At 39.5% G+C, this 19972-nt stretch overlaps 1 protein-coding gene across 13 annotated transcripts in view; it reads left to right on the forward strand.

Annotated features, from left to right (window-relative positions):
• The window catches only part of AKAP13 (A-kinase anchoring protein 13), a 361925-nt gene that overhangs the window by 124817 nt on the left and 217136 nt on the right, over positions 1–19972 (forward strand). For all 13 annotated transcript variants that reach the window (XM_055098908.2, XM_055098910.2, XM_055098909.2 and 10 more), the window contains exon 3: positions 10696–10843. In XM_055098908.2, coding sequence (XP_054954883.2) covers positions 10696–10843 — 148 coding nt within the window. The remainder of the gene's footprint in view (positions 1–10695; positions 10844–19972) is intronic.

A 19972-nucleotide genomic window follows, 5' to 3' on the forward strand; every position in this document is an offset into this window, starting at 1 on the left:
TTATTAACAATAGGTGGTTAAAATAAAGAGAACTGAAATATTTTAAATGGTGTGGAATTGAGTGTATCATGAATCTGGGAAGGGATCATTATTTTGGTTTAGCAAATGAGCTTTCTGAAACATTTGAAATGGGAAACAAGTATTTTAAGTTTTGGCTGCAGAGTGCTCACTTGTGACTGCCATTAATAGAGATATGGCAAATCCCATGTTTTTAGGTGGCACTTGAGTTTGGGTTCCTCTTGGGTCCATAGGGCCATTTCTGGGCTCAAGGCACAGGAATAGATAGATGAAAGATATGTTATGAAAAAACCCATTTAAGGCTAGAGAAAAAAAAATTTCTGAGTTTGTTGCTTTTCTTCAGACGTCTCCCATTGTTTGTTCTGAGGATTTCTTTTTAAAAAGTCATTCCTTTTAATGCTGCAAGACTTTTATATCCTTGCCTCTTTTGGCTTTGTTGATCCTCTGTTCTCTGATTTCTCCTCTTCTTGGACTGGCCCTTCCTTGTTTGGCCTGTTTCTCTGGATCCATTTCTTCTTACTGCCTTCCCTTGCTGGAATACCAACGTCTAGTCATTGGCTCTCTATTACCACAAACTCATCTACAGTCAAGGTTTTAGTTCTTAACTTAGTGCAGGTTGACTTTCAGATCTGACTGGCCAGGCTAGCCCTTTTTTGACAGCTTGCCCTGTTACCTACCTGTTGGATATAGAATAAGTACAAATATCTATCCTGTCTACCCTGCTGATACATGAAACTTAAGATTCAAAGCCTCATCATCTTATCACAAATTATTCCCACAAGCCACTAGTTTTCCTTAGAGATACCACTTTTTCTCTTAATTCTGCTTTAGCCTTACTATCTTCCAGTCCCATCCAGTCACTTGTCATATTTCATCAAATTATTATTATTGTTAATTTGAGAGACAAGGTCTTGCCCTGTCCCAGGCTGGAGTGCAGTGGTGTGATCATAGCTCACTCAGTCTGCATCTCCTGGCTCAAGAGATCCTCCCACCCTGGCCTCCCCAGGGGCTGGGAGTACAGGCATGAGCCACTGCGCCTGGCCCAAATTATTTTTAACAGAATTTTTTTCTCACATTTATTATTTTTTTAGATTGGTAGATCTTGCTACCATGGCAGTTAAGCACTTTTAACTTTCTCACATTGTGTTTTTGTATTATTTTCTCCAAATGGTTTCTTTGTCTCTATCTTTTTCCTTCTTGGGACGTGACTGTGAGAGAAATCTTTCTGGAATATTTGCTGCCTTTAACACCCCCTCACCCCCAATTTTTCTTTCAGTATATACCACATAAGACTGTCTGTTTTTTTTTCTTCCTCGCCTACACAGGTTCAAGTATGAATCTTTTGGCTTGCCATTAATATTCGGCATAAGCTCATCTCTGCCATCTTTATTTACTCAGTTATGGAACAACTTCCTAATGCTAGATGGGCCTTGTGTGAAGTTTCAAAAGACAGTTCTTGCTTTCCATAAGCCTCAGGTGGCGAAGAGAAACATGTACAGCGCAGTGCACACAATTGCACATCTCTCTGACTTTGTCACACGTTTGGGCCCAAGCAGCCATTGTGTCTGGGTTTGGGTTTACCGTGAGTGTAAGCAGACCTCCTGCTTCTCCTCCCTTCCCCACCTCCAGACTCTTCCATCTTTCTTGTTCTCAGCACCCTCTTTCTCCTATACCCTGCAGTCCTTCGATGCCTGCGACTTGCTTGCTATGTAACATGTTCCTTCTATCAACAACGATCTCTTTAGACGTATCTCTTTTTTCCCCACACCTAACTCTGTCTCCTTCTCTTAACTTCAAGGTCAGGATATAGAGGAAAGAATACAGACTTAGGAATCCTACTTGGATTTGAATTCCCGCTTGACCCCTTCTAGCTTTTTAAAGGCAAGATTTAAAAAATACTCTCGGCTACAGCTTTCTCATCTCTAAAATGGAGATAAAGATACCTTGCAGTATTTGCAAAGCACCTCAGTCAGCCCCTCACCTGCAGTAGGCATTCAGAAAATGCAGTAGTATGTGCTGACTCATCTTCCTTTCTCACCTTTACCATGCTCCTACAGTGTTGACTATTTTTATGTATGTATATATGTATGTATGTATGTATGTATGTATGTATGTATGTATGTATGTTTTTGAGATGGAGTCTCGCTCTGTAGCCCAGGCTGGAGTGCAGTGGTACGATCTCAGCTCACTGCAAGCTCTGCCTCTTGGGTTCACGCCATTCTCCTGCCTCAGCCTCCCGAGTAGCTGGGACTACAGGCACCCACCACCATGCCCGGCTAATTTTTTTGTATTTTTAGTAGATGCTCCTGCCTCAGCCTCCCGAAGTGCTGGGATTACAGGCGTGAGCCACCGTTCCCGGCCTGGTGTTGACTATTTTTGTAATTTTAGTTTAGTGATAAAAATGTCTGTGGTGTTGTATTATTTATTTTTCCTAGGTCCTCGGGTAAAAGGCGCTTGTGTGAGCATGGACAGGCTCCATGCTCTCAGTGTGAGGCTGAAGGAACTTCTACATTTGCTGTTAATGATAGAGCTTTCTCCACATTTGTATTGATAGGGCTTCCCACAACCCCAGCCCTTAATTTATTTTAAAGCCTTTTTACAGTTTTTTGTGGGAAGCCTTGGAGGTTTTATAATTTTTTATTTTTATGTTTTTAAAACTTTTAATGTGGAAATAATTCCAAAATATTAAAAATATTAAAAAATAATTTTATAAAGAGTTTTCCAAAAGTAGTACAAAGAATACTCATATATTCTTTACTCAGGACAACACCTGTTGTTAACATCTTACGCCATTTGCTGTATCATTTTCACTCTGGCGATTTACCTGTAGGCTGACAATTTTTTTCCTATCTGTCAGTAAGTTACATGTATCCTGGCTGTTTATTTCTAAATTGCTTCAGTATGTATTTCCTAAAATAGGGATATTCTCCTTTGTAATCACAGCAGGGTAGATACTGCTCTTTAGTTGTCATGTCTCTTAGCCTTCTTTAATCTGGAACACGTCCACACCCTTTCTTTATCTTCTGTCTTTTCCGATTTTGAAGAATACAGTGCCCTCTCCTCTTGCTTAATAGACTGTTTCTCATTGTCCGACGTTTCCTTGTGATTAGGTTGAGGGCTTGCATGCTTGGTCAGAGCACTGCATAGGTAACCTTGTGTCTTTCTCAGTGTGCGACTCTGGAGACACATCTGTCATCTGTCTTTATTGAGATCTTTATTCTGATTAACCTGTTCAGTGTATTGGCAGATTTTGCTGAATGAATTCTCCTTTTTTTTTTCTTTCTTATAACTAATAAGCAGTCTTTGGGGAGACACTTAAAGACTGTGTAATATGTATGCTGTTCCTCATCAGAATCTCCCTCTGGATTGAGCATTCATTGATAACTTTTTGCCAGAGTGAATCTTTACCATATGTTTGCGCAGTGATAATTTTACTATTCCAGCAATCTCCCCTCTTTTAGCAGTCAGCCCCTGTCATTCTGTGATACTCATAGGAACTCCCTTCTCTGCTGTATAATTTATCTACTGTTATTAATATGGACTCATGACTTCCTATTTGTTAAAAAAATTGTTTATAATTTATTGTTGTTCTTGATTGTTTAGTCTTTAAATTGTCCCAGGTTTGTACAGAGGAAGCCAGTTGAGTCTGGCTTCTGTGTCCTTAAGACATGGCCCCATCGTTTTTTTGAGCACTTCATTGTTTTCTGTCAAAACAAGGTATTACAGTCTCATCTTATAGATACTCTGACCCAGGCCTGGAATCAGCCAAGTCTCTGAAGGGACTCAGTTCTTTTTATTGGAGAATGGTATTAGTGACCAACACCTGTACACTAGATAATATTCATTGCTACTGAGTGTTCCTCTGTTGTGTAAGCCTTTAATGAAATGGAACACTGGCTGCCATGAGTTGCCAAGTTAAAATGCCATGACTTTGCCTTTTAGCCTGTGGAAAAGTTGTAGCTACCTGTCAGTGTTTAGTTGTTTTAGCAGAGTAACTGGGCAAAGTGTTATCAATTGCCTATCAATTGTATGTTTAAAGGAGAGAACAAAGATAGTTATGTGAATACAAGCAGTGTTGGTTAATGAGATTTTGAGGGTTTTTTTTTTTTTTTGGTAATGTAATAATTGCTACCTCATGGAAAGGTAATACCCTGTAATAACACTCAGTTTTTATTTAGTTTACTTAACTCCCTTGTTACACTTTTCCCAGATTTGCAATGGGTATAAATCCTGTCATTTTGTCAGACTGGGAAATAAATTTGGGAAGGCCTGTGAAACTTTTAAGATTCTGGATTGAAAGGTAGTTTTTGTTATAATTTCACAATTCTTGGAGCCTACAAGAATGTCTTTACATGAAATATGTGACTGCAAGATATAAAAAATAAACTCAGGAATCTAAATTTTGTACCTTTTAACTTCAAATATTTGATTATAAATTATTTAGCAGATATTTCTTAGAAACTATTCTGAAATAATTTCAAGTTTATAGAAAAGCTGTAAGAATAGAACAGATATTACATCTTATAAACCTTAAGCCCCTATTTTCCAACTGTTAACATTTTGCCATATTTGCTTAATCATTCTGTCTCTTATCATTTCTTTCCTGAACCATTGGAGAGTAAATTGTAGGTCTCACGTCCCTTTACTCCAAACGCTTTGTTGTGTGGTTTCTGAGAACAAAGGTGTTCTTTCATAACCACGGCACAATACCAAAACCAGGAATTTTAACATTGGTTCCATGTTAATCTGTAAACCTCATTCAGATTTTGCAAGTTGTCCCGATAATATCCTTAATAGCAGCTTGTTTTTATTAAGGATTCACTCCAAAATCATGTGTTGTGTTTAGTTGGCAAATCTTTTTAGTCTTCTTTAGTCTGGAACAGGACCTCAATCTTTGTCTTTTGTTAGTGACATTTTCTGAAGAGTTACAGACCATTTTTTTACATAGATGCCCCTTCAATTCAAGTTTTTCTGATGTTTTCTCATGACTAGATTGAAGTTATGCATTTTTGTTAGGAACACTATAAGTGATGCTGTGTCCTTAGTGCATGCTATGTGAAATGTGATGTTAGCTTATTTCTCTATGGTTATTTTTCCTTTTTTTTTTTTTAATCATTTGATTCAGGTGTTATCTGCCAAAGTTCTGCTTTCCCCTTTGTTATTTATAAGCCTTAAGTGAGCATTTCTCCAACATCTTTGTTGTGTTTTTAACAACTTCTTTAACATTTTAAACATCTTTTCTGTTGTCCAATTTTTAACAACAAAGATGTTAAAAATCAGAAAACTCAGAAAAGCACATGGTGTATTAAAATTCCATCTAGGAATAACTGCCATTAAAGTTTTGGTGTCTCCCTTTCTGTCTCTTCAGATGCAACTTATTAGTCTAGACAAAGCAGGTTTCTCAGTGAATAAAACATGCTCTAATGGGGTGTACATCCTGGGACATTATAATAGTAGTCATTTATTGAATATTATGTGCCAGGCACTTGATATAGGTGCTTTCCTTTTATCAATCACTTAATTCTTCAAAACGACCTTATGAGATCAGGTTGATGATTCTTGTCCTCCATTATGGCATAAGGAAGTTAAACAACATACCCCAAGTTAAACAGATATAAAGTGATATACCATACTGTGATAAAGACACAGGCAGGTTGGTGTCAGAGATCATCTTCTTAATCACGGTGATACACTAACAAGTTATAAACTAACAAGTTAACTTAAAGTGGTGATAATACTGAACTGCTGTGAGGAGAACTATGACGACACTGTTACCTATAACCTGTGATGGTTTGTACTTGACTAGGGTTTTGTCTTATAGCAAGACCTCCATTCTTTCCGTAAGTGGTGATGTCTCTTAAATGGGCCTGCCACGGCCTTCCTTGGTCCTCCCTGTGGAAATTCTCCCCTTTTCCCCTCTCCTTCCCTTCTGCTAACCTGTTCTCAGTGGTGTGCTGGTTAAAAAGAAAAAAAGAAAGCCCTCATTTATATCATTTGCCAGTTTCAGTGGTGTAAATACTCCCATAATGGTTGACTTCAGGTATCCACACCACATTACGAATACAGATTTGACAAGAGATGTGAGTTGTGAAGACATGCAGCAGGACACCATTATGTGGAATTTCTGCTGTCTGGATACAATAGATACAAACTTCCAGAGCATGGAGAATAGTATGTTGTGGTAAATAATTAGAAAGTGATAAGTTTTGAGTATTTATGACATTTGTTTTTAATGCAGTTTACTTAGTTATAAGCCTATATCATGTAATTTTTAATAATGGCTGAGTTTAACAGCTGTCTTGCAGAATTCCTGAAAATTTAACAATGAGCACTCATGAGCCTACACAAGCCAGCTCCAGTATACCACTGTGATTACTTTGCTGCTGACTGGGCCCACCTTTGAAAATCTATGGCTGACACTTCCTTACTATCTAAGATGACATCGGTGCCATCCTGTCTTTCACTCTTCCTCCTACAGGGCTTTCTATCTCATTCTCCTAATCCATGTCTACTACCTTTCCTGTTCAAAGCCCATTTCTTTCCATTCATCCCTGCACTGTAATTTGACTCTTCCCATCCCCCAAATACGTTTCCCTTTCCCATCACACTTCCCCCCCCCCCCCCATCAAGTTACTTTTCCCAGTTAAAGGAAAGCCTCAGACCACTAGTATCTTGGGACATGGAGAGCCTCCCAGCAAGATGTTGGGTCTCATGAAGTGAGGAAGTCTTTGGTCTAGAAAAGGAAAATATGTTCTTAGAATTCTAGGGTTGAAATCTAAGTGAAAAAAATTTTTTAAACTTAATATATAAAGGAAGTTACAGTGCCATTATTACAGTATGTAGCTACTCTAAGAATTACTTCAGGATGGGGAAAAGTGAGACCATGGCTACCATTTAAAACCCCATTTTAAAGTAACTCTTTTATAAAAACCTGTTTTTATTTGCAAATAAGTGATTTGATAGGTGATATTTTAGATCACAGTTTATTTATATGGGGGTGGGGGGAGCTAACCTATATTTACAGAATAAGGCCTAGTATAGATGTCTTTTCCATTAGTTTTTGTGTCATCTGTCAGCAAAACTAATTAGGACCCTGAAAAAATTGTCAGTTTCAGGGATACATTTCTCACTAATGAAGAAACTTGGAAAATACCTGTGTAAGGGGATCACGCTATTTCTTAAGTTCAGATTATTGGAAGAGGGTGGTGATATAGGTGTGTACTCTTCCTGAGGTTGGGTCAAACTAAAATGATAATTGAGAATGTCTTGAAAATTGCCCTTGTTAGTAAGTTGATCTATTTTATTTTATTTAGAAACATGGCAGACTTGTTCACTGTGTAGCCAGACTGATGTATCTATTTATTCTGTAGGCTGGTCTTTCCCAGACACAGCAGAGTAATTTATTAATACCAGGGTATTCTTTAAGGATGGTAGGATTAAAGCTTCATGACAAAAATTGTTACCTAGATCTGTTTTTCCTTGTTATTTTTTCATCACCATTCTACTCATTTAATCTTTAAAAGCCATCTCAAGTAATAGTAGGTACCTGGTTTACTGGAGTAAAATGGGAGTTAGTGGCTGAAATGCAGTTTGTTATTTGCTGTCAGTGACTTTATCAGTGTGCAGAGAATACTCCTTCAAGGAAAACAGGTAATTTTAATTCCAGGTGCCTTTGGAATCTAAATTTCAAGAGGCTTTGAAATGAATGGAGCTTCTGTGTTCTCTTCTATTGAATATTTTGGGCATAAGGTAGTGTGACTTAATATTAAAAACAAACAAACAAACAAAAAAAACAACAAAAAAACTACAGACCAGGTGCAGTGGCTCATGCCTGTAATCTCAACATTTTTGGCAGGCCAAGGCTGGAGGATCGCTTGAGTTCAGGAGTTTGAGACCATCCTGGGCAACATAGGGATACCTGATCTCTACAAAAATTTAAAAAGCCAGAAGTGGTGGCGCATGCCTGTCGTCCCAGCTACTTGGGAGGCAGCAGGGGGAGGATCACTTGAGTCCTGGAACTGCAGGCTGTGGTGAGCCCTGATTGTGCCACTGCACTCCAGCCTGGGAAACTAAGTGAGAACCTGTCTCAAACAACAACAAAAACCCAGTTAAAGGTATGAAAGCAATTTAAAACTTACTTGTAAAAAGAGGTTCATATTGAAAGCATTGCTAAAAGGATTTCATCTGCCTATAATTAGCCACCTCCTCTGTCCCCAAAGGAAGGCCCAGACTTCACTAGTATCTTGGGGCGCCGAGAGTCTCCCAGCAAGATGTTGGGTCTCATGTGAGGACAAAATTCTTGATCTTGAAAAGGAAGATATATTCTTAGAATACCAGGTTAGACATCAAAGTGAAATTTTTTTTTTTTTTTTTCCTGTAAAAGTCCAGATAGTAAATAATTTAGGCTGTGGGCTAAGTTCTCACGTAATCATTACCTTCTATGGCCCATTGTAGTGCAAAACTAGCCATGGATGGTGGGTAAATGAATGGGTTGGGTTCAATTAAACCTTTATTTATTGACAGTGAAATTTGAATTTCATGTAATTTTCACATTAAAAGGATTAAAAGGCCTTCTTTCTTCCCTAACCCTAACCCCCACACCCACCCCCACAAAATGTAAAACGGGATGGTGGGAGGCTGGAATTGACTTGTGGGTCATAGTTTGTCAACCTAGTCATAGTTTGTCAACCTATGCTGCAAAGGATGGAACTTTTCATTTGTACTTTTTTCAGGCTATGAGGATATTTCAGTACCTTGAGAAATGGACTCTTCCCATACACGCTGCAAAAACATCTTTTTAACTGGTTGCATCATGCCAAAGAAGATTACACATTTTACCAGGCTAAGCTTTTCAAAAATGTTTCCAAGAGAGAGTCTTATAAACAAGACAAAAGTCTAATTCTGAGTAGTAACTGAAGTCAGTGATAATTCTGTTTTACCAGCTGTGATATTCCTTGGATTAGGATACTGTTGAATGCTGCACTGTGGTAGTCGTAGTAGTCATGGACCCACTGGAGCATTGTTTGTTAATAGACCTGGTTCCTAGGTTTGACTTGATGATTTTTGCTTTTTAGTGTTTAGTAAAAAACTACCTTCTGCTCAGTTATGCTGCTGGGCTTAGTAAATTGTGACCACAGGGTGGTATGTTTCTCTTGTTGGCTTTAATTGTTGCTAAAATCGAAAGGAAAAATATTCTGTACGTAATGAGAATTTACTCCCCTAATTATGATGCTAAAATGGCCCAGCCTTCTCTAGATTGATTTTTCTGTAGTACATTATTAAGATTTATATAGTATTAAATCTCAGTGCTTTAAACCTTGATGCTTTGTAATCTTTTGTTATGGTTACAACAGGAATTATATAGTTCGTAATTGGGTGAATGCTAATAATTAGGACTGTATTTCATAGAATATATTTAGCCACTGGCCTTGATTTAAAAAAAAATCAATATATAAAAACTACTAAAGAGTATTTGCGGCTGGGTACGGTGGCTTACTCCTGTAATCCTAGCACTTTGGGAGGCTGAGACGGGTGGATCATCTGAGGTCAGGATTCGAGACCAACCTGGCCAACACGGCGAAACCTTGTCTCTACTAAAAATACAAAAAAATTTAGCTGGGCGTGGTGGTGGGTGCCTGTAATCCCAGCTACTCAGGAGGCTGAGACATGAGGATCGCTTGAACCTAGGAGTTGGAGGTTACAGTGAGCTGAGATCACGCCACTGCACTCCAGCCTGGGCAACAAGAGGGAAACTCCGTCTCAAAAAAAAAAAGCAACTGAAAGACAAAGATGTCTTACCTTCTAATAGTTGCAAAGTCATAGACAAAGTTATTGGCTCAAGATTTTTGTCTGATTTTATGGGATTAATGTAGGGGTGGATAAAGAAGAGTAAGAATGTCAGATGGTCAGGAAATACAAATTATTAGAAAAGCAGCCTCCTATTGAAATAGGTTAAAAATATTATAGACCGAGAGTTGAACATGTTCCAGGAGCTTTCCTATACAGTCATGTGTTGTTTAAACTATGGGGATACGTTCTGAGAAATGTGGTATTAGGTGATTTTGTTTGTTGTGCAAACATCATAGCATATACTTAACACAAACTTGGATGTTGTAGCCTGCTGTGCACTTAAGCTGGAGCCCAAGCTCGTCTTCTTTGCACTCTGCCCTTTCCAGGCAAGCCTGTTGCTGGAGAATGTATGGACTTGGTAATGATTTATGGGATATAGAATTTAGAGAATTATTGTCAACTGGAACACAGGAGTTAAGGAGCATTCTGAGTATAAAGATGTGATCATTTATTATACCCCCTCCATCCTCTCTGCCTTATTTTTGGATTTTCTTCTATGTCTCCCCCTGCCCCTCCCCTTTTTAACCCATTCATCAAGTAAAGTTTTCCTTCATCTTGTTGATTAACTTACTTGTCTAATGACCTCCACTAAAATGTAAGTTTAAAGAAGAGAGAGCGATCTTATTTTCAGGTTCATTCTGTATTGTGAATGCCTAGATGATTGCCTGGTGCATAAGTGCTCAATCTTTATACTTGTTTCAGCTTACCAGAATGGGGGCATGGTTTAGATGATAAATTTGATTTTCCCTTAAATATGATGTTTGATAAAGATAGGCTGTGAAGAGGAACCTTACTAATGTAAACTTGCTATATTGTTTCCTTTCCTAGGGTGATTGTGTTGTTACAGTGCTGCTTGCTGAAGAGGACAAAGTTGAAGATGATGTAGTGTTTTACTTGGTATTTTTGGGTTCCACCCTCCGTCACTGTACAAGTACTCGGAAGGTCAGTTCTGATACATTGGAGACCATTGCTCCTGGTAAGTATTTGAATGGGATCTTTACTAGCTTTTCCTAGTTCTTAAACCCTTTTATTCTATGTTTATTAGTATAGAGTGACAGGAAGAGTGAAGTGTAGACAGTATAAAAAAATTTATTAGTTTATAAAGCAGTTTGAATATCTGGTCCTGCTCGTATTGAAGCAGATTGCCAGTTTTTTATTGCTGTGCCATTTTATGTATATTACTGTTATGTCGGCCACCTACCAAATTCTGTAAATTATAACTTATTTAAGAACTGGGATTATGACAGTTGAAAGCTGTATTTATCCTCCTACTTGGCAAAAATGATGTTGAAAATTCAAGGATTTAAAGATTCTAGAGAGTCTCTAGGTATATTATTTCCAAATTTTTATGGACAGGGATAAAAGAAGGTAGTCAGCATAGATAGCGATTTCTTTTCTGAAGAGTATTAGATATCCTTCCTTGTAACCCACAGCTCCAGTCATCTTGTTTCCTGTGATGTATATCATATCAGAAAGGCTTTTCTGGAACTTGAGGTCTGCTCCCTAGCAGGTACCATCCAGTATCACCATTGCTGAACATTTAATATTTGTTGCAGATGGGGAGAAACAGCTTCTTAACCTAGGTATAATCGATCAGTCCATGACTCAGTTCTCATTAGGAAAGGAATTGAGGTAATTTTTATAAACATAATACTTCCTATAATAGGAACACTTTAGGGTTAAAGTTCGAGGGCTGTGTGTTTATATACCTGTGTGTGCATATATATCTAGAAAGGGCATATAAGTAGATAGGGGGAGACTGCAAGCAGATATAAGGGAAAAGGCAAATATAACAAGCATGGCCTGTGTCCTAACTGTGATCCTCAGTCACAAATCCCAACAAAGTCTGTTCTATTGGTGGAGAGGGATGTACCTGGAAGCCCTTATGCCTTTACTGGTAAGGTCCTTAAATTAGGATGGGCAGCAGGCAATTACTTTCCCAGAGTCACTGAACTTGTATGACAGCCTGGAGCTCTAAGTTTGTACCAGATCCTTGTACATTGTCCTCAGTCTCCCTTTCTGAGCTCTAGTTCACATTTCTTCCCTTGACTTTGATTCTAGTACCACTTTATATATGTCTATGTAAGTACCCTTGCCCTGCCTACCCAAGCCAAACAGAATGGGTATTAGACTCTGCTCCTTTCCTCTAATTTGGTCCGAATCCTCAGAAATCATTCCTGACCCCTTTGCTTTGGCCCTGGAGTCCTACCTAGTACCTGGCTTTTCTTCTGTTTTCTGCTAATCGTCTCTCCTCTTAGCCACATTCCAGTATTTTTCCATCATGCTTATGAGGTCAGATACCAGCCCCCCACCCCCACCCCCACCCCCACCCCCCGTCGCCCCCATCCCATTGGCCTGAATGTTCTGCTTCCCACCTGAATTTAGTCAGGCAGCTGATATGAGGTGCCTCATCACAGCAGAGGTAACAGAAGGATTAGAGTCCTTCAAAGACCTTTTTTTACTTCTGGAAGGCCAAATGCAGAGTAAGGCAACACTTTAACGTGTGAGCCTTTGATATGTGTGCAAGGGTACCAGTGAGATCCTTAGTTGGTGTAGTAGAAACTCTATTAACTAAGCAAAGGAGATTCCTGACCGGACCCTATTGCTCTGCTTATCACATATGAGATTTTTCTGCTTACTTGTCTTTTTCAGCTACTGTCATTTGGCTTAGTTTGGTAATTTATTGTGGAGGGGTAGAGATAGAGGCATTTTGGGGGTTAACTTGTTTTGCATTTCTTGTTTATATCATGGGGTAAATTCTTTAGCCTGGACCTAAACTTCTTTAAATCTGCCTTTGTGGACTTAGACTTGTGTGTTCCCTTCCTTCAGGCCCTTACTCAGTATCACCTCCTCAGTGAGGCCTTTCGGTCCAGCTCATAAAAATACACAGCTGCCTCCTCTCCACATTCCCTATCCCCCTTTCCTGCTTTATGTTTCTCCATTGCACTTTTCAACTTCTCACACATATTTTACTTATTTATCTTATTTATTTTCTATCTGCCCCAACTAAAGTGTCAGCTTTATGAGGACAAGGATCTTTGTTTGGTTTCTTCACTGGTATCTGCTAAGAAGGCTGTTCTAGGAAACTGTCACTTGATAGAACAACATTTCACACATCCAGCTTCCCAGAAGCTGCTCTTCTAGAAAGATGTGTATGTATGTGAATACACCCACACCCGCACTCACACGTAACCCCCCTCCCCGCCCCCTTTTTTTGTTTTTTAATAAATTCAAAAGAGTCTCTGGCTTCTTGAGTTGCATTTTTAGCTTGGAGAAGGAATCCGATGATTTTTGTGTACCAGTTAGCTGCATTGATAGCCTCAGATTTCCTGTTTGCTGAGGGCAGTGTTAGATTAGTCAAGAATCTGCATGGAAAGTCCAGTCTTCGTGGAAAGTCCGTGCAGTGCACTGTGCATCCCAGTTCCTGGATAAATGTGCATGGTCTGTTTGTTGCAGCAGCTACTGCCTACAGGGATGTCTCTGCACTCTTTGTGCTTACGTGTGGGACTAGCTCTGCAATTTCTAGTCATTTTGGCTAAGAGAAGAAAAAGAGCTTTGTGCCTTGTTCTTGTCCCCCACCCACCACCCCAAGAAGGAGTCTTGCTCTGTTGCCCAGGCTGGAATGCAATGGCACGATCTTGGCTCACTGCAACCTCCATCTCCTGGGTTCAAGCAGTTCTCCTGCCTCAGCCTCCTGAGCAGCTGGGATTACAGGCGTACCACCACACTTGGCTAAATTTTGTATTTTTAGTAGAGATGGGGTTTCACCATGTTGGCCAGGCTGGTCTTGAACTCCTGACCTCGTAATCTGCCCACCTCGGCCTCCCAAAGTGCTGGGATTACAGACGTGAGCCACCGTGCCCAGCCTCTTCTTGCTTTTATTATTATTTTTTTATTTTTCATGTTTCATCCAGATTGCTGGCTCTGATTTTTCTTTGAGTTCTCTGTATGTTTCACTGTGTGTTTTGTAACATTTTAGTTTTTCCTAAAACCAAAGGATTGATTAACCTTCAAAAGGCAGCACTTTTTGATGTTAGTCTGTAACCTTTTATCAAATCAATATTTCCCTAAATAGAGTTGACACATAGACATTCTAAATTATCTCCTAATAAATTGTTTTGACTTCGGATATTGAAATTGCAGGCCCATCTCCCCACCCATCTCAGTTTTCTCTCTTTTTTTTGCATGTTTTGTAATAAGTCCTACAATGAAGTGTGTGTGTGTGTATCTGTCTGTCCCTCCCTCCTGCCCACTCTTTCCCCATTCCCCTGTGTGTGTGTGTGTGTGTGTGTGTCTGTCTGTGTGTAATTACAAAGAAGTTGTAAAGGCCTTTTAAAGTAGTTATGATGTGATTTCCCCTCCTTTTTAAAAATAAAGTATTTTAAGCGTAAGTAGTAACATCTTAGAGGGCAGGTAGGTGGAGACTTTGACTTTCTATTTTATCTATCTTTAAATTTTTTTTTTTTTTTTTGAGATGGAGTCTCGCTCTGTCGTCCAGGCTGGAGTGCAGTGGCGCAATCTCGGCTCACTGCAAGCTCCGCCTCTTGGGTTCACGCCATTCTCCTGCCTCAGCCTCCGAGTAGCTGGGACTACAGGTGCCCGCCACCACACCTGGCTAATTTTTTTGTATTTTTAGTAGAGACAGGGTTTCACCGTGTTAGCCAGGATGGTCTCGGTCTCCTGACCTCGTGATCCACCCGCCTTGACCTCCCAAAGTGCTGGGATTACAGTTGTGAGCCACCGCGCCCAGCCTGAATTGTTTAAATGTTTACAGTGAGCATGTTATTTTTATGATACATAGTAATTTTTGATGAAAACATTCTGAAGGCTGAAAAGAATGTCCTGTCTTTTGAAAATAAATCCATCTTTGTGCTGATTAACACTGGAGGCTAACCAAAGCGTTATAATAAAATATTACATTTAAAACACCTATGAAAGTGGCTAGTTCAAGAATATAATTTGCCTTGAAACATAGCTTGAGATGGAAGTATACTTCTAATAATGAAAGATCTTGCCTTAGTAATAAATGAAAGTAAAATATTCCATTATTGTCCCTTCATAGAAAACAAATACAACCCTAAATGACATTTTAATTAACTAGTGATTTTCCTCTAAAGCCGAGATTTGTTTTTTTAAGACCTATGCAGGATTGGCAAGTAGTGTACAAAATCTGGACATCCTTTGAAGATAATTGTTGGGGTGGGATGGGGGCATAGAGTACTGTTTTATTGTGTTCATTTTTATTAATGAAACTCTGAATTTAGACCAAGCAGTGATTTCAGAGTGGAAGATGGAACAGGATGTTTAGTGGGTTTTGTATACTATTTTTGTAAAAGGCTTTGGTGCAGAATCTTTCATAAAATGAAATCTTTTTTCAGCATGTCTGTTATTTATTTTTAGAATTCACAGCAAGGGTTCTTGTTTGAAGAACTACAAACCTTTATTGACTCCAAATTTGACTCAGCTCTGTTATATTTTCCTTTTCTTTTTCACTGATAAGGGAGGGTACTTTATAAAGTAGATTTGTCATTAAAAAAGAATAATACATTTACCTGATCAGAAGTTCTTTTGGGTTTAAAGAAAAAAATTGCAGCCCAGATTGCAACAAATGGTCTGAGTTATAATATGTTATGTCTTTCTTTTTCTTTCTCTCTTTTTTTTTGTTTTGTTTTGAGACAGAGTCTCACTCTTTTGTCCAGGCTGAAGTGCAATGGCACAATCACAGATCATTGCAGGCTTGACTTCCCAGGCTGAAGTTATTCTTATACCTCAGCCTCCCAAGTAGCACTCACCATCGTAAGTGGCACGTGTGTGTGTCCATCATAAGTGGCTGGCACGTGTGTGTGTCCATCATAAGTGGCACGCGTGGGCGCGCGCGTGTGTGTGTGTGTGTGTGTGTGTGTGTAGATGGTGTCTCCCTGTGTTGCCCAAGCTGGTCTCAAACTTCTGGTCTAAGTGATCCTTCTGCCTCCACCTAGCAAAGTGTTGGGATTACAGGCGTGACCCACCATACCTGGCCTCTTTCATTTCTCGTCAACCAAGAATTACTTTCTAGCAGCAGGTGTCCAGTATTACCAAATTGAATAGCATATTTGAAAAGAAGTTGTAGACTTTTAATTTAATGGGCTTCATTGGAGAATTCTGACACCCCCCATCCCCCAGCCTGGCCCTGCCCCTGGCAACGCCTGTCAAGGTAATCAGTGATTTTTATTGGACTTTTTCTAACAGTCTCCCTATTCTGAAATACTCTCAAGCTATCTCTAGACAGATGAGATTTTATATTCTACAAAACTTAAATTACTATCCTAATGCTAGTTAGTACATATAGTGGTTATACTGGAAAAACAGAGTGAGAACTAGTTGAAGAGGAAAAAAATCTGTTGTCTACTGTCCTTAGTTGTAATTTTTTTTTTTTTTTTTTTGAGAGGGTGTCTCGCTCTGTCGCCCTGGCTGGAGTGCAGTGGTGCGATCTCTGCTCACTGCAAGCTCCGCCTCCTCGGTTCAGGCCATTCTCCTGCCTCAGCCTCCCGAGTTCCCGAGTAGCTGGGACTACAGGCGCCCGCCACCACGCCCGGCTAAGTTTTTGTATTTTTTAGTAGAGACAGGGTTTCACCGTGTTAGCCAGGATGGTCTTGATCTCCTGACCTCGTGATCCGCCCGCCTTGGCCTCCCACAGTGCTGGGATTACAAGCGTGAGCCACCGCACCCGGCCCTGTTGTAATGTTATGAGGAAATTATATATTTCATAACTTTGGAACCATGAACACAGCACTGGAATCCTAGGGCATACAATATTAAGGGAGTGATATCCTCCCAAGGGGGTGAAAATTGCCTTTTGGGACCAAAAAAAACTTACAGTGATATATAAAACACAGTTACACAAATTTGTGGTATATCTGTGGTATTAAAGTTTCATGAAGTGAGGAGTGAGTAGAGAATAATGTCTGAAAAGGCTCTTTGGGATATGATAATGGAAGAAAAGGCTGAGAAACACTGCCTTAGAGGTGTGGGCTGGAATACAGCGGAGCACATTTTTAGCATTAAATCTCTCCTTCCTCCTCTAAAATGCTCATGGTGAAATTCCTGTGCCTACTCTTTGTTCTCTTCTGATTAAATACCCCTGTACACATAGAGACATTTTACACATATACCAAATTTGCACACTACTATTAGGTCCCCAAAACCCAGCAGTGGGTGTATACTTCTGCACATAATCCTATTTCCTATTAGAGTCTGAATCTGAAGACTGAAAATTTGTTTCCTTTAACCCTATCATAGACACTTCATAAGGAAGAAAAAGACACCAGATTTTTAGAGACTTTGATGCCAAACTGAAGTAATAAAGATATTATTTTTATATTTTCCATCATTTTTTCTCTTAAAAGGTGACATCTGTGTGGGACTGGGCTTGGCTGGCCCAGCAAACACTTTTAGGGTTTCTTTTTGGATAGCTGATGAAACAAAGTTCCTATTGTTTCATCCTCAAAAGAGAGGGCCCAGATGGGATGCATTCCACTTTTAGCTTAATAGGAAATGAAGTAATTCTTGGGCTGTGCTTCAGCAGTTTTGTTTATCAGTAGCAATATTTCGTTTCCATGGGTGCGGTGCTCCATATAGTGAGAAGGAGCCTGCAGGAGAGCTCTCCCAACCTCGCACACACACACCTCCTGACCTGCCAGCATAAAAAAGGTGCAGATTAGGTGATTTTAAGAGGGTCATCAGTAGTTAAGTTTTTGTTTCTCACCTAGGTGCTCCTTGTGTTTTTGTTTATTCTTTCCCTCCTCACTTAATTTTTTTAGTTCTATAGTGCCAATGGCAAGCTTTGTTGGGCCATGCTGGAGAAGCTCTTTGTAGAGTATTAGGGATCTGTTTTCCTTGAGTTTCCTAAACAGAAGCATTTTAATAGCTAATAATAAAAACTACCAGTTTTAGTTGCCCATTTTATGCCAGATACTTTGTGCACAGCTCTAATGTTTTTAACAATCCATAAGGTTGATGGTGTTCTCATTTTGTGTACAAGGAAAACAGGCTTCAAGGTTGAATGACTTTCTCAGGATAACCAAATCTGTTGCAGTGGAGCTGGAGTTCAAACCTAATATTTTCTACTTGACAGCTAATTGCCAGCATACTTGATGAGGATCCCTACAGTTTACTCAGCTGGGAGCAGACTTCTCCCACCCCGTAATTTATATTTCTCTTGTAAGTGGACTTGATAGTGTGAGAAGTTCAGAAATTAATTCCTAATTTAAAATACGGAATTAAAGTTTGGGCCGTGTTTCTTCCAATAGTTTCTCTCTCTCCTTCCCCTCTCTAAATCCTCTAGAGTAGCTGCCTTCATAAGTTCAGTAAAATTTTCAAAACTTCCCTTTTTAAAAAAAGATTGAGATTTTTATTTTCCTTTCTTGTTACCAGGAAATTTAATCAAAGGAAAAACACCATGGAACTAACTGAAAATCCTGCTATTGTTCTTCCTACTGCAGCTTCTGTTTTTATGCAGAAAGTTAGATTGTGGTTATTATATCAAATTGGATACGGTTTCCCATCCCCATGTCTTTGCAGTGTAATTGTAGACATTGTTAATAACCCTGCAGTTGGCCAGGCATGGTGTAAGGTGTAATCCCAGCATTTTGGGAGGCCGAGGCGGGCAGATTACGAGGTCAGGAGGTCGAGACCATCCTGGCTAACGCAATGAAACCCCATCTCTACAAAAATACAAAAAAATTAGCGGGGCATGGTGGCGGGTGCCTGTAGTCCCAGCTACTCAGGAGGCTGAGGCAGAAGAATGGTGTGAACCCGGGACGCAGAGCTTGCAGTGAGCCGAGATCGTGCCACTGCACTCCAGCCTGGGAGACAGAGTGAGACTCCATCTCAAAAAAAATAAATAAATAAAATAACCCTGCAGTCTTTATGTACAAAGGTAGTCATATGACTAATGACCCTGTTGCAAATAGTCATGTCTCTAGTGCTAATTTATGATAGTAAGAGGTTTGGTGTAGGCATACGCGGTGATTTTAGTTTTATTATTGAGTCTGTATTATGTAACTTTTTAAAAAATGCTGATTTACCCCCCAGGTGCTTTATCAGAAAGGTTATAGGAATTAAAAAATAATCTTGAGAGCCTCTTGAACCTAATGGAAAACATTAATGTGAGAGAGTAGGCCTGCCAAACTGGTGTGGTTGATTTCCGGACAGTAGGGTGAGGTACTTTATTCTTGATCAGTAGTAACGCTTCCAATGTACTCTTAAGTTTAATAAAGACTAATCCAGGAAACCCTGAGTTCCCCACTCATCTTTTAACCCTCAGGTTTTCTTTTGAAAAAGAAGCCTCTAATCGTACCAAACAAATTCCAGATTTATGGCATATTTTACTTATGATGATTCATAGTTTCTTCTTCAGATTTTGAATTCATGTCTGAAGGGAAAATATTGGATTAACAATTGGACAGTTTCTCAGGTATCTCTTTCATGGCTATTTCTGACATTCTGCCTTCTCGGTTATACAGTTTGGTTTTAGTTATACACAGAGCTGACAGTAGCTCACACATCCATCCATTCACCTGCTAACAAACTCTGCTAATGCAGCAGAGATAAGCATACTGTTGTTGCCAAGCACAACCCCTGCCCCCCAACACACACCCATCCCGCCTTGTTCTGTTTCTCTCCCTGTCGTTCGCCCTCATCCCATTCTGCCTGAGTAAACAGTCATTTTAGCAATTCGGGACAAATTTCTGTGCTGATACTTTACTTTGGCACTTCACACTTTTGGGTAAGGTAGCATTGCTTCACCATGGCTCTTTGCTGTCTGAATGGTGTTTACTTTTAGTGGTATTGTGACTCCCTTTCTGATTCAAGGGTTCAGGTTTCTCATCTTTGCATAGGCCTGAGGAAGGAGATCAATAAGAAAGGAAAAGGACTGGTTAAATGGATAGGGCTGTGGATATTCTGTTTTACATAGTGTAATCTCTCTTCTAAGGCACTGTAAATTTAAGGTTTGAAGGCATAATTCAATTTGGATCTCAGATTACTTGCATCATCATCATCATTGAATTGTGAAATTTTGGTCTTTATTGACATTTATTCATCTCTACCTCAAAGGACTTTCAGA

Source organism: Pan paniscus, chromosome 16 (genome assembly GCF_029289425.2).
Source record: "Pan paniscus chromosome 16, NHGRI_mPanPan1-v2.0_pri, whole genome shotgun sequence".
In the NCBI taxonomy this organism is placed as follows: Eukaryota; Metazoa; Chordata; class Mammalia; order Primates; family Hominidae; genus Pan; species Pan paniscus.